This window comes from Lampetra planeri, chromosome 8 (genome assembly GCF_965212315.1).
Source record: "Lampetra planeri chromosome 8, kcLamPlan1.2.h2, whole genome shotgun sequence".
In the NCBI taxonomy this organism is placed as follows: Eukaryota; Metazoa; Chordata; class Hyperoartia; order Petromyzontiformes; family Petromyzontidae; genus Lampetra; species Lampetra planeri.
This window is the reverse complement of record NC_136114.1, coordinates 12,763,657-12,783,824: the sequence shown is the minus strand read 5'-3', so window position 1 is coordinate 12,783,824 and position 20,168 is coordinate 12,763,657. Positions and strand designations below refer to the sequence as shown.

General features: G+C 43.9%; 1 protein-coding gene across 2 annotated transcripts in view; it reads left to right on the top strand.

Annotated features, from left to right (window-relative positions):
- Positions 1 to 20,168, top strand: part of LOC144720363 (nuclear pore complex protein Nup205-like) — a 31,780-nt gene that overhangs the window by 4,524 nt on the left and 7,088 nt on the right. Inside the window, exons 8-34 of one of the 2 annotated variants that reach the window (XM_078597079.1) lie at positions 377 to 552; positions 1,461 to 1,574; positions 2,133 to 2,270; positions 3,197 to 3,347; positions 4,212 to 4,435; positions 5,116 to 5,298; positions 6,573 to 6,623; positions 8,649 to 8,858; positions 9,195 to 9,294; positions 9,927 to 10,064; positions 10,908 to 11,097; positions 11,412 to 11,532; positions 11,959 to 12,040; positions 12,885 to 13,046; positions 13,710 to 13,825; positions 14,006 to 14,120; positions 14,418 to 14,570; positions 14,695 to 14,769; positions 14,895 to 15,052; positions 15,270 to 15,350; positions 15,788 to 15,979; positions 16,607 to 16,874; positions 17,271 to 17,369; positions 17,784 to 17,932; positions 18,057 to 18,248; positions 19,670 to 19,791; positions 19,944 to 20,082. In XM_078597079.1, the coding sequence (XP_078453205.1) occupies positions 377 to 552; positions 1,461 to 1,574; positions 2,133 to 2,270; positions 3,197 to 3,347; positions 4,212 to 4,435; positions 5,116 to 5,298; positions 6,573 to 6,623; positions 8,649 to 8,858; positions 9,195 to 9,294; positions 9,927 to 10,064; positions 10,908 to 11,097; positions 11,412 to 11,532; positions 11,959 to 12,040; positions 12,885 to 13,046; positions 13,710 to 13,825; positions 14,006 to 14,120; positions 14,418 to 14,570; positions 14,695 to 14,769; positions 14,895 to 15,052; positions 15,270 to 15,350; positions 15,788 to 15,979; positions 16,607 to 16,874; positions 17,271 to 17,369; positions 17,784 to 17,932; positions 18,057 to 18,248; positions 19,670 to 19,791; positions 19,944 to 20,082 (3,899 nt within the window). Of the gene's footprint in view, positions 1 to 376; positions 553 to 1,460; positions 1,575 to 2,132; positions 2,271 to 3,196; positions 3,348 to 4,208; positions 4,436 to 5,115; positions 5,299 to 6,572; positions 6,624 to 8,648; positions 8,859 to 9,194; positions 9,295 to 9,926; positions 10,065 to 10,907; positions 11,098 to 11,411; positions 11,533 to 11,958; positions 12,041 to 12,884; positions 13,047 to 13,709; positions 13,826 to 14,005; positions 14,121 to 14,417; positions 14,571 to 14,694; positions 14,770 to 14,894; positions 15,053 to 15,269; positions 15,351 to 15,787; positions 15,980 to 16,606; positions 16,875 to 17,270; positions 17,370 to 17,783; positions 17,933 to 18,056; positions 18,249 to 19,669; positions 19,792 to 19,943; positions 20,083 to 20,168 lie in introns of both variants that reach the window. The other variant, XM_078597078.1, reaches the window with a different exon arrangement.

The following is a 20,168-nucleotide window of genomic DNA, read 5'->3' as shown; positions in this document are numbered from 1 at the left end:
ATTTTTCATGGTCCATGTGGTGATGCATGTATTAGGGAAAGTCATGTAATGTGAATTGTAATCGAGATGAGTGCTTTACCTGCTAAAGCACTTATCTCTCTTGACTGAGAAAAATAAATGTCCTTGAACATCGGAAATCTTTCACTAGAAAAACTTTTTGGCAGTAAAACTAATACATTAAATTAATCATACTTTTTGCTGATAGCATAATATATATTTTCTCCTATCATGAGTGGGGCAGTTTGACAGCTGTGCTGATAGCAATGACAATGTTTTATTTCATGTTATTTAAAATATGTATTTTTACACTCCTCTCCTGTCATGCCCCATCCCCCGCTTCCCCATTACTCCGCTCCTCTACCATGGTTCTTGCCAGCTTTGGGAGAGTACATCGAAGCGGATGAGACGCTAGTGGACATGGCGCTCGCGAGCGGCGTATTCCTGTTCCTGCGCGAAGCCGTGGTGGGGGCCGAGACGTTCTACCAGGAGGAGTTCTACATCCGCCGCTTGCACACCCTGCTCGCAGACTTCATCGTGCTCATGCCGCTCAAGGTTTGCGATTCAACAAGAACAATGCGATTCACGCTTTTTAACGTAAGCAGATCAATGCATCTTAGTGGGGACCGAATATAAAAAAACAGTGCTTAGGCTAAACTCCCCCTCTGCCAATATGCAAATCCCATGTAGTAAGTCTATGTTCGACGCTTGCTTCCATCCATGTGTTAACTAGCCTTTTGCCCGTCCAAGGACGTGTGTATTGCAGTAAATCTGAAACTTGCAAGTGAAAAGCAGACTGCAACGGGATATTCATTGTATCCATTCGTGTGCATTTTGTAAGGCCGCGATGACAGGCTCATTTCATTTAGAGGTTATAATCCCTTGTTCGTCATGACGTCCTTTTTACTTGTATGTCTCAATAGCGTTATGGAGATTGCGTGACGTGAGGGTTCTGCCTTTGTAGTGAGGGTTATAAGTTGATACTGAGGTGGGGGGGAGGAGGCGCCTCGCCCCCCCCATGTGGAGTGACGTCACCCGCTCATGATTATTAATGAGGGCGGGGTCCATGTGGAGAACGTAACCTGTTCATGATTATTCATGAGGGGGGCTGGTCAACGTGGAGTTACGTCACACGTGGGACACACAGACATTCTTGGCTCATTATAGTAGTAAATGGGAAGGTGATGTGTTGATGTAAGTCTCAAATGTGTTTTTGGTTGCTCATGTATAATTATCAGCCATGGAAATCCCACAGGTGAATGAAGATCTCTGCTAGGTTGTCGGACGGCTCTGTCAATAACATATTCAACACAGGAAACGATCACAGTATAGTGTAACGTTCCAAAATATTTTTTAAATATTCAAATTAGTCACATTGCAGGTGGTTTAAGCTTAGTCTGATTTCCATAATTTCCCGTCTGCTTCGCTGAGGTTGCCTACACTTTGTGTGCTGCCGTGTGCAGGTGAAGCAGCTGCGGAACCGTGCGGACGAGGAGGCGCGCATCGTGCTCATGAACCTGCAGCTGGGCGGCGAGCCGCCCGCCACGCGCTCCGAGCTAGAGCACCTCATGCTGCTGGTGGGCGCTCGCACTGCAGTGCAATGCTGGGGACCATTATAATTGCATTTACAGCAGCGTCGTTACTAGCTGACGTGATAATTATCTCGTGATTGCAGTTTGTCGCGAATGACACAAGTACGTCTGTGACCGAATCGCCCGGAATACGGCTGATTTCTTCAGATCTCGAAAAGTTGAGCAGGATTGAGCGTGGATAGTTGTTGGATGGGTGAACACCGTGGATGCCAGGGTGTCATTAGCGGCTGCATAGTTGTGCTTACGTGGTGGTTAACAGACTAGCATGGCAAAATCCATTGTTGTACTGTACTTATATGCTGCATCTATGCTCCCCACCTTGACCATACTACACTGACCAGCATGGCGAAACATGGTCAAATAATCCCCACGACCCACACAGACGTGGGAATGCGCTCATCCAACAGTGGATTCACAGATGAGCTATCCATTACATGTGTACTTGGCACAATTACAACTGGTATCAAATAGCGTATTGACAACTTGAGATTATTATATTTGTACGTGTTAATATAACTCCACAATGTTTTTTGTTGCAAACAGATTGGAGAGTTTTATAGCAAAGACCCGTTCAGTCTGGAGCTTGCCTTGGAGTTTTGGTGTCCATCGGAACCCTTGCAAGGACTCAACGAGACGGGCTCCTTTCTGGGCATGTATCAACAAAGGCCCCCTCCCAGACAGGTATTGTGTGTCTGTGTATACACATGACATTAGCATTAGCTGTTAGCATAGTGACAGGTTGTACCATTGTATACAACTACCGTTTTTGTGAAAATGGTTTTGAAATATTCTAGTTGCTCTTCCATTGTAAGATTATGCATATCTGTGTTATAGACATGTGTTTAATGCAACACTGTCCAATGGTTACTAAAATGTGGTGCCTTTGTGCCATCTGTGAGATAAATATTGCAATTTTTAAACACTTTGTCCGTCTATAACAAATGTGTTATGCAGTGCATGATTTATAATAATTTCCGAAAAACCAAACATCTGCTTTTAGTATGTGTATGGTTGTCAGTAATTGCGTGTATGTAAAATGCACTAAATACTGCAGTGAATGGCACAATGGTTAGAATGATCAATCTAAAGTTTTCAAATTGAAATCTCTTTGGGAGTTCAGCCCAACTAATCACTTCTGCAGGGTCCATAAAATGATACATTTTGTATTAAGTTGTAGTTTGGATAACACTTTTCCTGGCTATATGAATTTTTAATTTACACCATTGTCTTTGGCTTTACGTTTGTATTTATGTTGAACTTTTTTCGCACCGTTTGCAGCAAAACCGTGCTCATCGGAGGGCCTACCATACAAGACAATTTTGATTTACGTTGCATTCAGATTCAATGGCATCTCAAGCCTTGTGCATAAATATTAGACAAATTCATTATTTTTTATGAAGTGGCAGTCTGTTGTAGGCCAGAGAACATGGAAAGCCTTGAACCAGAATTTGCGCAGGGACATGACGGCATGGATGGCAGGGGGAAGATTTCCAGACCAGGTGGGAAGCAGGGTAGAATGAGCACCTCCCCATGCTCATTTGAATGAGAAACCACTGTGACTTGACTTCGATTTTTACTCCAATTTTTTTACATGTGTTTTGGGACAGGTGTCACTGTCCAGGTTTGTGCGTCAAACCGGTGACCTGCTGCCCTCGTCCCTCTACGTCCCGTACCTACGCATGCTTCAGGGCCTCTCTACGGGCCCTAACTGCTCGCTCTACTGCTTCAACCTACTCAAGACCAATGGCACTGGCCAAGGTTCGCTTTGCTCTCAAGTTGTATAGCTAGCTGGCTGAGCTATGTAATTCACTTTGGGATTGTGTACGCTGCGTAGCATCCCAGAGATGTGCACACCTGCAGTGGGACTTTTCACCGATAAAAATGGCGTTATTGTCTTGTACTAATGTTTGTGAAGTGAGCCAAGCCAGAAACCTGACATTAACTCCTGTGGTTTCTATCGGTGGGTGCCATGGGACCTGTAATGTTCGCAGTGAGGATAAGACTTAAGGTTAATGTCACGTGAAAATTACATCACCTTCTGCGTACAGCCTACTGCCCTGCGGCACGTTCTTATTTACCAGTTTTTTTTGCTTACAAAAGAATAGCTACTTCTGAGACTTTCGCATTTGTGAATAGGAAACTTTAATGTTTATTTTAACAAATAATAATATTGCTGTTTGTCCTTATTGAGTATTCAAAATATTACGTGAAAAATAGCAATATATTGTACCTTTTTAACATTGGGGGGAATTGTTGGTGCAGTAGTTTATGCAATATACTATGATTCTGGCCATCCTGAGTTTGATGCCTAGCATTGTCCAACATCAGTGGTGAGACCATACTCACTACCTTGGTCAAGTGTGGTCAAACAACCCCCATGACTGACATGGTTCACCCGGCAGTGGATTTAAATGTCTGAAAAATGTTTTAACATATATTTATATTTACCTTAATCATTTACTATTTAATTTTATTCCATTACCTTGCTCGACCCAGTAGCTTGTGCGCTTCATATAACGCCACATTCCCTGCAATCTGATGTTCTGTCCATTCTGCTTTTAAACGAACACTGCTGTGGGCTGGTCCGTATACACAAACACAAAAACCTGCACTGAAAAGCAGTGGAGAACACCATCCAGGGAGTGAACAGCAGTGCCATCTCCTGGGAGCACTTCTTCCACTCGCTGATGGCGTACCGCGAGCACCTGAAGAGGGAGGCGTCCGGCGTTGACGCCCAGCCCGGCGCACGGCCCTACGCCCCCGCGCTGTCGCTCAAGAGCGTCACGCCGCGCGAGCAGGATGGCCTGCGTGCCGTGCTCCGTCTGACCGCGACCATCGCCCAGCAGGTGGGCGCACACTGGCGTTTGCCATGCCGTGTGGATTTGCAGCCCCTTTGACTGCCGTGCGATTGGTTACCCAGTCGTTCATTAACACAAATGCTGCGTTCAGGCATGTAAATGTATGAATGGATTGAAATAGATTTTTTATGCTCCCTACATACGTGGGTGAAAAGTATTATTTTAAATTCGTGAAAATGTAATTCGAGTTATTTTTGTTGGCACATGAAACAGGTGAGATGGTACAAAATAGACTGATGAGACAGATAAGAAAATTTATATTATGCCCTTCAAAATGGAGAAAGTGTTTATGCTTGAATTTCATCATGATCCTGAATCGTGAAAATGTATCCAAACAGGGCAGATCAGGATGATTAATTATATACGTGGCTGCCATCTACACCATGTTTATTGCAGCTTCTCGACAGCTGTCGGGCTGCTCTTAATGTGACCGTTAAGTTCTAGGCTGCACTTTGTTGCGTGATTTTTGCCTCTTGTTTTGACCACAAATGCACAAGTGAAAAGTTACTGGTAAGGATATAAACATGTTAAGAGAGTGGGAATTTATGTGGACTGAATGGTGCTTCGAAAGTTTTGGCTCAATATAGTAACAGTAATGGAGTTGGCTGTTGCTTGTTTTATAACGCGTCTTACATGAGTGGAGTTGTAAATTGTCGTTGTCGCTGCAGAACGAGAGCGCTCGGCTTTCGCTGTACGAGCATCCCCAGTGGGCGCCGCTCGTGACGATGCTGGGGCTGGTGCAGTGCGCTCTGCCGCCCGTGCTCAAGGCTGAATTGCTCAACACAGTGGCCGCCTTCGCACGCTCGCCCGAAATCGCCGCCACCCTCTGGCAGGCCATTGAGCTGGCACAGGTAAATTATTTTGTGGCTTATTGTGCCCAGCTGTCTCCGCAGCTTTTGAGCGGGATCGTAGTTTTTTTAATAGGGCTGTAACGAGGCATTGATTTGTCAATTAAAATATGCGCACGTGAGAATTATTCTAGGTTTGCCGTCATCAGCTTTAATTGATGCACTTCTGCATGAAGATCTCCTCAAGCTCTTCGCCGCCTCGCACGGTTTTGCAATGTAATAATTCACTATAGCACTTGTATACAAGCTTTCATTGTTCTCATAAAGGCCAGAATTGTATGTTCCATCTAATTAGTTCATGTGGCCCCTGTAGGCACAAGGGGAGCTATCACACTGTAAAAATATATATATATAATTTGGTCTTGAATTGTGACGATTCATCAAATTTCAAAAAGGGTTAGTTGACAGAGGTAATTTGAACGTTCACAGCCCTAATATTTTGTCTACAAACCTTATGTATGTGTTGGCATTCAAGTTATTCATGGCAATATTTTTGCAAAAACTAATCTGGTTACTTTTAAAATGAAAATCTGTGGAAGCTACATTTCCACCAAGCCAGCAATCATGGCTTTGGGGTTTCTTTTTCTTGGGCATTACATTACTACAGCATAATCTTTTTTCTCAGTTTATGACACATGTACTATATCACATCCTATTATAAAGAGATAATCTGCAGATTGCCCTGTTTAAAATTTTATTTAAAAAATGCACGAGAGTACGTGTATTTTCCTGTGTTGCTGAATTCAAAGTCTGTTCTTCAGTGACTTTTTGAGACTGTCTGCTTTCATCGGCACTATAGTACAGTGCTGAATCGGATTAGGAACCACCCATTCTGGCCCAGCGAGCCTTGACTTCCTCATGGTGTTTGAGTGCTTGGTCTGCAAATAAGGTGGTAACTCTGGAAGACCTATGGCTGATTGATTGTGTTGTTGACTGTCTATTGCACATGCTTGTGGCAACGAATTTAAGGTGATAATGTAATACAGGCAGTAAGGAGTGGTGGGGTTAATGGTGATCATGAGCGGGAGACTGAGCTTCATTCTAGTATTTTAAAATGATGTTGTAATGTCTTAGCAATATTGCTAAAATGCTTTCAGTGCAGTATCTTCAAATGTAGCAGTTACTCATTTTTACAGAGTCATCCATTTTTCCTGGAGGACTCATATTGGATTAAATTTATTTCAGTCTACTTCATACATTCAGAAAACTTTCATAATGTTTTATTCCTGACAGGTTTTTCTGCAATAAATTAATACTTTGTATTTATTCATCTGCAGATCCTTCAGACAGTGAAATTACCAAGTCAGAGACAGGTTTCTGGAATTGAGGTAAGTTCTTCTTACGTTATTTTCCCATGTGTTTAATCATACATTCATCTTTTATCACAACACACTTGGTATTTCTTATTCAATTAGGTTTGATAATTTTCCTGACCAAACACATTTTTTTTGTATATTCAGAACTTAGGTTAAAATATTGGATAATCTCTAGTAAAAAGCAAACTCAAAGAGAGTCAAGTGAGTGAACGCAAAATACACGTTAATTGGCTTATTTTAATTTCTGATCGTTCTTGTGGCGAAGCAAATTTGGAAAAAGGAATGAGATTTATGGCTTTGCCACCTCTCCGCCTGCAGCCAAGATGTATTGGTATTTCACGCTTGGATGATCGCTCGCAGAGGGAATGGGAGAAAATTAATTTTCTCTCAAGAGGCTGAGTGGTCCCCCACTATTCTTTCCTGTTTGACGAACGGATGTGGGAGAGCATTTCAACGTGCTTCCAGATTCCTCCTGACCCCAGTCTAATTGAATTTCAGCACAGTTAACTTTCCCGGTAATGAACTTTGAAAAGAGAATTACAGCGATTTGTGTTTTTTTTAATGCTCCCAGGATGTTTGTGCTCGCTGCGCTGAGTAAATTAATATACGCTAACTGTGCTTGTTATCGGTATATCATGTCTCTTAACAGGTTTTAATGATTTTTTTAATGTATCGCCAAACATGTAGGACTACTGAACTCGATTGCTGTGTACTTGGTCTCCTGATGGTAAAGATAATTGGTTGTTTGCTTCCACGTACCAATTATAGAAGAGACTGAAGGCTCAAATTCAAATTTTTTTTATATTCTGCCTTATTCGTTGATCCTTTCTCTTACAAATAATTTCATTTTATTGTTTCATTAAAAAGTTCTACAAGATACAGGTGTGTAGTTTGTAGTAATGTAATTGTGGTCATGAAACACGACCTTAGCATTTGGTTACCTAGCTTTATTTAACATGTAAAATATATTATGTAAACTAAGTTCAGCATGACTAATAGTCAATTTCCTTTCTAGTCAAGTACTATTATCGGCAACCTTGATATAACCAAATCACTATTAATTTTTTTGGAAAAGGCCCCAAAATGTTATTCTTTAACTTTTCTTCCTAAGAATATTGTTTTCGATTTTAGAATCGCCGTTTTGCTGCTTTCACGCTCCCATTGCTTGTTGTGATATCGAAAACACAATTTCGGTTGCTTTTTCTCATTTTATTTCCTCGTTTTCATAAATATGTTATATACAGTAGTTGTATATATTCTATGTTTATTTGGAATTTTCATCCATTTTAATATTTCTCTTCCATATGTTGTTTGTGGTCTTATAACTTGTCTAATGTTTCTTAATGTTTTTCTCACATTTGAAATGCACTGTCAATTACATTATCAGTTATCTCAATTTAAAGTTGACATCCATTTTGTCATTTTTCTGAATGAGAAATTTGTATTTGTTGCTTAGAATAAGGCAAAATTCCCTTGCATTTCTAAACTTTATTATTGATGTTAACTATCTTGTTCTTGCCTATAAATTTGCTTTTCCCTCTTCTCAGTAATGTTGAAATATAAATTACATTGCACTATCCTGTGGTCACTTCCTTTGTAGAGTTTGCTGAGGACATTGAGTAGAATATGTATAATAGTAATAATTTACAGCCCTTTGGCATTCCACTGCTGGATGAATGCCCTTTGGCTTTGGTGCAGTGGGTGGCCAGAATTAGTTTAAATATCACTTATCACTGATGCACGGCCAAGAAACAGAACTCGGGTCGTTTGCTGCAAGTTCCCCAAAGTCATAACAGATGCCGTTTAAAAATTATCAAGAGTCAGTGCAGTGGTAATATCGAATTCTAAAGGGATTTACATTGAATCAACCAAACTAATTCAACTTATCCAAGATCTACAGAGAATTATCCCAAGCCATCCTCGGTACGGCTTCCTTGAATTCACATTGAAGCAGACTTAAGGAAGCGTTGAGGACGTTCAGACTCCGACGTAAGAGACGGATCGACCGATGCGGTCGCTGTGCCGTTCCTCCTGCAGATGGAGCTGACGGAAATTGAGGCTCGGTGCGAGGAGTACCCCCTGACGCGTGCGTTCTGCACGCTGCTCAGTGCCCTCCTGGACGACTCTGTGCCGGCCAGCCTCGGCACGGGGCTGCGCTCACCCGGCTTTGACCCCTACCTCACGTTCCTGCGTGAAACCGTCTTCCTGAAGTTCCCCACTCGTGCATACCGTGATCCGGCAGAGAAGGTAATTAACAGTCGAGGTGAATAATAACAATTGATAATCACCATGATTGTAGGTCTCACAATTATCTGTGGGTACCAAACTGTTGGAAATGTAGTAAATATTATATTTAACATATGCTGTAAGAAAAACGAAATGCATGTGTTACCAGCAAAACTATTAGGAAAAGAACGTATAAAAGACAGTCACGGAGAATTAAGTAGTCTGTGATTTTGGGCTGAAAATCTTAGTTTGTAAAAAAATAATGTACTTTGTTGCCAAAACCTGTTGTAATGCGACATTGCCGTGTTGCTTGCTGTTAAGATTGAGCACTCGTGTCGGTGTGCTTTTGTCGTGCAGTGGCAGGTGGCTGAATTGGTGCTGCAGATATTTCACAAGCTTCTGCGTGACTACGACCCACGTCCCGATGACTTTGTTGAGCAGCCAGTGGATGTACAAGGCAAGTGCTGACTTTTATCAGTGCAACTTCTCTGGAGCAGGGTCCTGTTAGGAAACGGTATTATTTACAGAAGCGGAGTCAAACTGTTATGCATATTATTTCAGCTCGTAAGAATTTAAACTTACGTGCTTTACTTTTGTGTTGTGTCAATGCATGACAATATGCAGCATATAAACAGATTTTAAGTGCGAATGATAACACATTTGAAGTGTACGGTACGGCGTCGTATATTTCCTTGTTGGGGACTGGGTATTGGCAATATGTGATAAAAATTCGATTGTGTGAACTTCTATATAAAATGATAATTGCACAGGTTACTGGATAAAAATATAGCACAAGCTACTTTAAACATGATAAATAATTTACCGTGCTTTATAAGAAAGTGAATGCTATTCGAGATTAATAATACATTAATGTATGCAAAAGGGTCAGATTTGTGAACATCTACAGAAAATGACAGATACACAATGCCCAAATTACTGCAACAGGTGTTTGCAGTTAATTGGCCAGGGAGGATACATGACCGTTGGATGTTTGACATTGTAATGCACATCATAAACCGTAATGCACATCATAAACGCCGGTGTTGACCGCAGATGTGTTTCCGATACAACACTTTCCAATGCGTGCAGGTGAACTGGTTCTTGCCAACAAGCTTCCGGGATACAACCTCATGTATCACCTGCTGAACGAGTCGCCCATGCTGAACCTGTGCCTCAGCATCTTGGAGGAAGGGGTCCGGCTGCTCGACATCCACGTGCCCTTCCCTGGTGTGTTCTCTTCACCGTATGCAGACCTTTCTCTTTCCAGACTGCTGGGCCAAGTGCTGTTAGCAAGCACCTTTTCATATCCGCCAGCGGCAACTGCTTTTGTCTTGTACGTGATATTGTTGCTTGCACCACTGATTTAGACAGTCAGCTTGGGTAAGACTTAGGTGTGCTATGTTCAGATGTCAACGGCCCAAAATGAAACACTTATTATTGTATTGTTACTTCTCTTTACATCGGTCCTCTGTAATCTTATCTAAGATTGCAGAGGACCAGTGGCCAGGTGGCTCAGGGAGGTAATACTGCGTCAGAGTGGTGGCATAAAATTGCTGAGAACCTTGGCTATAATTTGGGAAGGCACCTATGATTATATTGGATTCACAAGTGTAGAGATCATGGTCTCAGCCTGGTTATCAATACGCAGTAAAATTTTTACCTCCTTAGACAAAATTCTAGTTCTACGTCTCTGATGTCTGTGTATTCCGTCGGTTGGCCCGGCAAATTACCGTTTCGTTTAGTGCAACATGGTTTACGTGAAACATGTGAAGAGCATCACAAACGGTGCGTTTCTAAGTGTCAATGTAGTCCTGTACTCTAAAGCGTGTTGGGACTTTGTCAATAGTCTTTCGTGTAGGACAGAGGTCGGCAACCTCTGCAGCTCTTTACGGACTGCTTCGTGACACATTGGATGTATGTATTCACATGCATTGCAGCTCTTGAAATAATGAGTTTTGTACCGAATTCGAAAAAAATGGCTCTTGTTGGTTGCCGGCTCCTGTTGTAGAGGAACACACCTATGAATGCTTTTCTCTTAACGTGCCGTGCGCGCGTGCGTGCGGGCTGCAGGCAAGGCCTCCCTGGAGGGCGCCCTGCTGTCGTGCTTGTCCATGCTGCACGCCGCACTGCGCAAGGAAGGCCTCTTCATGGACCTGCTGCGCGAGAGCCACTCGAGCGTGATCGTCACGCCGCTCGAGCAGCTGCTGCAGGGCATCAATCCGCGCTCCAAGAAGCCCGACCACATCGCCACCATCGCCAGGTTCGACCGCCCGTGATCGTTACATTCCCACTGCACCATTAACTCTTGGACTTGTGAGCCGGCGGCTGTTCAGGCTTATGAGCGGAAGAATCAATTTTAATTGAAGAATTGTTAGATCATTTAAAAAAAACACCATTACTATAGCCAACAGCGCCCACCAGCAGCATCATATGCAAACACAGGAGCTACTGAAGAATGATTCGGCCTGAGGTGCACTTGGTACTCAGTAGATGTGAATATTGATAGTTTGTGCGAGTATAATAAATGATATTCACAATGTATGATCACATTCTGTGATGCATTCGCGTTTACAGGTACCTGTGCCACAGTGCAACAAACTCGCCCCTTGTGGCCGAGGGTGCAAAGATCCTGTGCCAGGTTTGCCAATACCCGAACATCCAAAGCAAGCTTGTTGGAGACTTCACACACGACAAGGTAACAATCCCCTTTCAGTACTGTCACCTCATTTGGTTACTTCAGTTCTTTAAAAAAAAAATGTTTTACCAGGTAAGGCCCACTGAGCTATGTAGCTCTTTTTCAGAAACGACCTGGCCACTAATGATAGCTCAACAAAGTGGCTTGTGTGATTATATATATACCAGCCAAATACTATAAAACGCATGTTTCTAAATGTGGTTTGGAAAAATCGGAGAACCTGGAAAAAATCCACGCGGCCACGGGGAGAACATGTAAACTCAAAATATACAGGCGTCAGGTTCTGAATCGAGCCCACAACCTCCTTCATACCAGGCTAGGGAGTTAATATCTCGCCACCACCATAAAACTGTCTGTGTGTGCACTAGGTGTGCTGAACTACCCATGTACTTTACTGACGTCGCATTCAAAATGTATGTTTTACAGAGCACCAGTCAGAAGTTGCTGGCTGGCTTCGTTGAGTGTTTGGACAATGAAGATTTGGAAGAGGTTGCCTTGGTGGAAGAAGGTAACGTGTAGTTTGCATAATAATCATTTCAGTTCTCTAAAGTGCCATCCGTGCTAATTGCATTTCACAACGCTGTACAATAATTGCATGCATAATCGCATGAAGCGCATGATCCTGTTTATAACAATTACGAAGTGAAAACCCTCAGTGAATAAAAATGTCAAGAAATGCTATACAAAACATAAGGTATAAACAACCAAATAAGTTATCACAACAGGGGAATAGAAAATTGTGTATAGTACAATGGTCTAGCTCTTAATTTCTCACACAATCTCAACTTCTCACACAAGCCAGGAAACCTTCACAGGAGGAGTACCAAAAAGTTTCACTAATTAGACCAATCGGTTAAATGTCGAAAATGTGATTTATTTTTTATTCACCAGTGTGTGCCCGGCTGAATAAAAAACCCTTTCGTTTGGATTAGAGTGATGTGATGGAGTCAATTTGTCTGATGATGAGTGGGAGGATATTCCAGATTGTTGGGGATGCAATTGAGAAAGCTCGTCCACTAACGATTTAGAGTTGTATTACTTAAAACTATTATTTGCCGTTTTGACCTTGTAAAATTAAGTAATAGAAGGGAGAATGCTTTCCAAAATGTAGACAGCTCTTATTTTGTAGATGGATCTTGATTTTGATTCTGGAATTTTTTAATGCAACTCAATTCTACAATTAAATCTCAATTCAAATTGTGACACAATTTTCATCTTGAAGGACGCGAATTATTACTTTTCTGCAAGGTACATTTCTGAAATAATAACCGATTTGTTTTTTTAGTGTGTCTCTTTATAACTGGAGAGAGGGTCGGTGTGGCATTTGCCCCCAACTGTTTTGTGCTTTGCAGAGAGCGACCTGGAGGGCATCGTTTCTAAAAGGAGTGGCACCCGCATCCACATCCTCAACCTGATGCTGTACTCTCTGGAGCAAAAGCCACCCAACCTGGCACTCTTCCTGCTGGGCTACGAGTTACGCAAGCCCGTTAGCACCACCACCCTACAGGATCCTGGTAAAATTTAATCCACCGTTCAAAAATAAAATGGCACTTTAAAAACATTTAATGCTTGTCTGATTTCTTTATAACTACAATCGTGGCCATGAATTTTTTGTTGCAACTGAATTACGGTTGCTTGTGTTGCGATCGAAACGTCGTGATCTATTAATTTTCTGTCCACGTGATTTTACCGAAAGAACCAAAGAGTGAATTACTTTGTTCCTGTTCTTTGCTTTTTTGTAAAAATTTTTAAGGTCATCTCTCAATTGTTTTATATATATATAAAAAATGTAAGATACCACGTTAACCGCGGTATAAAAGCACAAATAAAACCCACCACATTCATCTTAAACATTGCCTTACAATAAGCAAAAAAAACCACTCAGAATTCGGGCGGTGGCCTTTCTTCAGAGTGAACAGAAAGCAGTCAATCTTTCTGCTCGCCCTACCCTGCAGAAGGGCCTTTGACCAAAACATTAAGCAATTTTATATATTATTTTACATTATAAAGGACTCAAGTCATTGCCATCTCTCATAGTTACGCCAGGCAACAATCCATAAAGCACCCTCTCAAGAGCTTATTTCATCACGTGGAGGCCTTCATCCAGTAGTGAATTGATCGTGACTTATGATGATGAAGCTGTCTTGTTTTTTTCTCATGTTCTATGTGTACATCAGGAGTGTTGGGTTTCCCACGCACGTGCCTGCACTCCATCCTGGCAATACTGAATCGCAGTGTGGAGAAGAACGCCATCCCCTCCGCCTCTCCACACCTCACTGAGCTCTGCTACCAGGTCATAGCTGCGATGCTGAACTTGTCTTTACATTACAGACTCGGTAACATACTGTACACATCCGTCAACTTATAGCTCCTACATTAAATGCTTTAAATGCAACGTGTATTTTTGTAATTATTAATTCCAGCAACAACAAGAAAAGTGTGCAGATAATGTTTCTGGTTCTATGCTGTGCAGGTGGTCTACCGGTTGTGCGCCAACTCCGACACCTCAGGACCCACCATGCGTTACTTGCGCACTGGACAGGACTTCTTGTACAGACATCTGCAGCACCTGCCTTTCCAGGCTGCAGGTGTGCTCAAGCTATAAACACTTCGTCCATTGAGATTTAAGAGGGTCTTGCAAATATAGTACTGCCATCACCTAGCCTTCTTGCATTTCAGTGGATTTTGTAGTTTTTTTATTAATGGTTTGCAGCACTATATTTAGTTGCTGTTCCTTTTATGCATTTTATTAGTCATAGGTTTTCCCATTCCTAATGTCTGTCCTAAAATAAAATATTAATCTTTGCTATAAATGTATACGCATAAAATGGCTATGTTGTTGTTACTGTTCTTAATTTCAAATGTTATATTTTATCTTTCGGAAGATGGGAACAGGATACTGGTCCTCACGCAGATGTCGTGGTTGCTGCGGACAGTGGCGGTGGAGTTGCGCGTGACGTCACTCAATCGGCAGCGCTCGTACACTCAGCGCCTCCTTCGGCTTCTGCTTGACGAGTCGCCTTTCCGTCCCGGCGCCGGTATATTATCGGCACATCCGTTCCACGTCACGATCCATCTCATTCCGCCCCATTCATATGTGAATTTATTTTTACGTGACTAAATTGTGATGGGGCCAAGTTTGACCACCTTATTTTGTTTCAGACCCAGAGGCAAGCCAGGAGGAGGAATCCAGATTTCTGAGCAGCTTTTTTACAAGCGGAGATTCATCTGCCAAAGGTTTGCAAAAAATATATATCCACTTGTATTGCCATCTTACGCAGTATAAGGGCGTCCGCGTGAAGAAAAATAAATACTGGCTTGCTGTCGGTTAATAATGTTTTTGCTTACTCTGTCTGCTGCAGTGCGCAGGAAGATTGTGAGCATGCTGGATGCCATAGACTTCAGCCAGAAGTTCCCCGAACCAATGCAGCTGGACTTCTTTGATATGGCCCAGATGGAGCAAGTCATCATGTCCTGCGAGCAGCGTGGCCCACAGGGGCTCACAGTTTGCAACATCAAGGTGTGTGCGTGCCCTCTGTTGCCTAAATGCATTATTGTATCATGAGCAAGTTTGTACGCTGTTTGTTTTTGTGATAAATTGTGCCGAGTCAGATGGGTTCCTGGACGGTTGTATACTTGAAACAAGTTTAATTTTAAACTGTGAAGTGATTGGACGTGGCTTCTGCTGTGAACTCACTGAAGTGCTTGCACTTGGGTGTTTTCTCGACCACGATAAGATGCTGCACAGAATCCTGATGACCGAGGTGAACACGTTGCAAGGCATGGGAGCCCTTGGGCAGCGAGCCCTGCTGCTTGCGGTAAGTGCCCAGGGCCATTCATCACAGCATCTGCACAGCGCGTTATCATTATGCTTCGCGGCTGCAAACTCGAAAGGGCTGACCAAGACTGAAAGAGTGGTTTGACCAAAAAATAATAACAATTTCAAAAACAGTGTGCGGTGACCTTCTAGCGCGTATGCCTTTGCTGCCAAAGTTATTGCAGTGAGCAGGAGCTAATCCATCTACAACTTGGCTTTTATTGTGTCCATCTACAGCTGTATTACGTGTCACATACAATCCGTGCATTTTCCAGGTCAAATCAAACCAAGGTTTACTCTGTATTTGTACCTGGCATTTATTTTATTCACAGGGGGGAGGGGGGGGTGGTGGGGATAATATTGCTACTGTTGCGGCGTTGCCAATGCAGGTTGGGCTGATGGCTCGCTCATTTGTCCCTCTTATTGACCGCTCTGCAGGAGCTTCGCTCCGTGCTGGAGCACGTGGTGGAGAGGAATGCGGTGCGTGAAAGCCTGCACGCCAAGCGCGACGCGCTGGAGGCCTGGCGCCAGGTGGTGGACACCATCCTCGCCTCTTGTCCCACCGAGCTCCTGCAGGGAGACGTCCGGCTCGGCCTCATCACGGACCTCCTCAATGACCTCTTCCGCAAGGTCACACTTTGAAATAAAAAACACGGGCGGGGCGTACTGTTCACAGGCGCGCGACGTAGACTGCCGCAGGAAAATGCCTTGTACATTAGTTTGTAGTTTGAGGTTCAAAAATAAACCATCTGGTATATGTTTGATTATTTCTGAAGGAGAAATTGTTAATTCGAGGAATAATTGAAGGATACGAGCTTGGGGTCTGCTTAAAACTCTCATTGCAAGGAGTTAAAAAACTGACTGGGAAAAACTGAAATTTTTTTGAGGAGAATTGTACACAATGAGAAAAATCAGCCGTCGGAATTACTAATGTCCAATATTGACCACAAGACGGTGAACAAAAATGTGGTTGAACTTGATGTTTCCTCAACTATTTAAAGTGGTTTTGTTTTCTCAAAAACGGAGAGTGCCTAGAAAAAAACCTACATATGAGGGGATAACACTTTAAATGTCTAGATCTGCAGCCTAATTGCAATTTAGCTCCCTCACTGGCATCTCACGTAAATGACCTCTGCACGTTCTACACCACTGCGCACCTTCAAAGCGCACGATTATGAACTTGTGTCACCGAACCTTGAATTTTGTCTAGCCCGTCACTGTGAAACGTGTGTATACATATATTGTTTGTCTCCACAGAGCCTGGCCGAAGAGGCGGTGCCAGAATTGACGCCGGTGGTGGCGAGCATGGTGTTTACGCTGTGCACGCACCTCAGCCAGTCGTTGCGCACGGAGCAGGCGGGGAGACCTCTGCCAGTGCAGCCGGCCTCGCAAGGCCCCACGGACGAGCGCTCGGCGTTTGTGTCCATGCTGAACGGGACGTCGGGGCTCGCAGGCCTGGCTTCCATCGGCGTGGTGTCGCTGCAGGACATCCTGAGGAGCCTGCTCAACTTCATCATGAAGACAAGTGAGGATGGCGCTTTTGATCACCATTCGCGTTTTCTTTATAGGTGTAAAATGTGGTGCCGTGCATTTATTGAAAGCGGAGAATGCAAAGTGTTTTGACATTCAATGTTGATTTTCATGAAGTTAACAAATAAGTGGTGTTCTCTAAAGATGCTTGAATATGCATATATTTATAATGTTGGAATTTTAATTGCGTGCGTGCCACTCATTTGAAATTTGAGAATTCAACAGGTTTTGGTATTAGAGATGATGGCAGCAGTTGGTGTTCTGATGATAACAGTTTAAATCCAGAGCGTGGCAAAGACGACTGCAGGGATGTTTACTGCACTGTCGAGATTTGTTTCCTTAATTGGCCCCATGTAATTGCGTCTCAATCGTGGTGCCCTTGATTGTGAAGGTGGCGGGATGCAGCGTGTGCGCTCGTCCTTGTATGGGGCCCTTCTCTACTACTTGCAGGTGGCCCAGAGCCCAATGGAACCCGACACACTGCAGACTGGTGGGTATATGCTAGTAGGCGCCACCGCACACATGTATGTTGAATTTCTTTAGCACCGTACGTAGCCAACCTTGCGAATCGGAGGTCATGCTGTGTAATCATAGCATGACACATACCACTGTACGCCACTACTGTATTCTCCCAAAATACCAAGGTATGGAGGGTAACCTCCGATTTACACAGTTGGTAATGTACATTGCAAAAGAAGTACAAAAATACATACGAAACAAATTGATCCCTTTTGTAAACTAAAAATTGCGTTTTTTTCGTCGTGAATGCTTTCCCATTGCCATGCTGCATAGTGTGGGGGCTGGATTGTCTTTGCATGACAGAAAACAATGTAAGCGACATTCATAGCAATGTGGCGAGAGTGCACAAAGTCACATCTCTGTTTGATGGTGACATGACCCTCAGGCAAGGGCTCTATGTGGAACACGTTGATGGCACCCGAGGACGACTACAGCCGACTGCGGCGAGAGAACGCGCACATCATAAATGGCTACGGCACGCCTCTCATGGAGGTGGTCTACCGTGACGCCTGCGACGGCCTGGAGATCGGCAGGGTGCGTCGGGTGGGACGGGGAGCTAACGCAGCACACACTCCTTTTTTAAAGGTCATGTTCCCTCCCCATGTTTTTGTTTTTCCCGTGCGGCTGCATGACATAGAGCTGTACTTGCCATCCGCAGATGCTCGCAATGGCCCTCCTGGACCAAGTGGTGGCAATTGACCGGCAGCAGCAGTGGCTGACGTTCCTCATGACCAGCGGCTACCTGCAGGTGTTGGTGGAGAGCTTGGCGCAGGATGATGCCACGCTGATGGGCATGCTCGTGCCTGAGCCGCCCGTGCTAAAGGCGCTCTATGTCTACGAGTCAAAGATGGTACGCCCCCCCCCCCACCTTTGAGCAACACGCGTGAAAAAACAACAACAACACATCGTACTGGGGCAGTGATGCACAATGAGGTCGCATTGCATCTCGTTACATGGGTCTGCTTGTAGTTGTTTTGAAAAATCTCGGGACAAAGGCATTCATGTTTTTGGTGGATTGCCTCGAAGATACAATTATCTTGGTAGCATAACGACAACTGCTTTGTTGATGTGAACATGTAATCATTGTCATGTTGTAGAATATATGCACATTTGTGGGAAGGGGTTGTTTGTTTGTTATTGTTGATAGCTTTTTTATTTTGCCAATGTCACAGGTCCAAGTAAAGGTTGCCCAACTGTGTTACATTTTTAGGCATGTCTTTTATAACAAATGGGCAGCCCTGTACCAATATTGGGGTTGTCTCTGGTAACATGCTAATTGTATAGGAGCCTGGTTTTCAGAAAGATGCCTCCCTAGGCCTATAGCCAAAACAGCCACAATGTGCCTGATCTTGTCAGAGCTTAGAAACAAAGCAGGGTTGAGCCTGGATAGTGCTCCATCTTCTTCACCTCCTTCCTCCTCCCCCTTCCTCAACCTCCTTCTCCTCAACTTCCTTATACTCTTCCACCTTCTACACTTCCACCACTTCCTCCCCCTCCTTATTTAACCTTCCTCTGTCCCAACTACACCACCTCTTTCTCCTCCTTATCTTGTCAACCACACTACGCCACTGGTCTCTGCTAGTCTCTGGTTCCCATTTGCAGTGATGGTGGATATGCACGTGGCACCTGTAATCGGCGATGTAGAGGTAGCAGTGAGGATTGATGGATCGCACACAAATGTTGTGAAACTCCGTTCCCGTGGGTGGGCAATCGAGAAGCTGTACCCTGGCTCTCCATTAGAAGGCGAGTCAGCAAAGTGTGGACTAGTCTCCATCTGTTCCAACTGTACGGAGATATTGTTGCCCCCTCGCACGTGTGGGTTGTTTCCCGGTGCTCCGGTTTGCTCCCACATAAACACTCATTATTTGGTGAAAACTTAAATAAAAAACCCAATGTGGCAGGACCCTCCTGAAATAAATTCCCGTGACTCGGTGTGGCTTTCCCCAATACATAAGTATGAATAGACTCGCGCAGAGACCTGTGGACTCCCTTCGATGGGCGAGACCCCCATGCACAACAGGGGTTCCTTGGTGGGCAGTGCCGCACTATTCATTGTCATGGTGTACTGCCGTGCTCTCTGTCTATGCCCCCCCTCCGACACCAACCTATACTGAGCAAAGTATGACTGAATAACTGCCATAAGCTGCACAGGCATGAAGAGGCCCTCATCCAGCAGTCGATTGACAAAAGGGCTGTACAGGGTTGATGCTTTCATTAGAGTATATAAATGATATGCATGCTCGACATGACCTTTGTTTTTCTGCTGTCCAGGCCTTCTTGACTCGCGTTGCCCGGAGTCCCCAGGGAGCCACAGAGCTGCTGAGAGCCGGTGTTATCGCCTGCCTGGCACAATGCCGCGTGTTCAGCCTCCGTCCTGAGCTCGACCCCTACAGGTAGTGTTCAATATCCTTCATAGTCCCTCTACTGCAAGTGCCACCAAATAATGCTTTGTAATTGTGTCACTACTCTTGCATTGTAGCAATGGTGGGCATTGATTTAAAAACAAGTATGCCTGGTATTTACGAAATAAAATGTCAATCCGCAGCTTGTACGGCGGCAAAGACCGGGAGAGTTTCATCCCTTCGATGTTGGACCGATACCGGCAGATACTTTTCTCCGCCTTGCAACTGTGTTCCACCATCCTCACGTCGCTGTCTCAACAGCAGCAGCAGGCCGCCAGCCAGGTGAGACATCCATCCCTATGCTGGGAAACACCCACACTTGTTTTTGACTTTTCGAGAGGCACAACCACCTACGCTGAAGCTTTTAC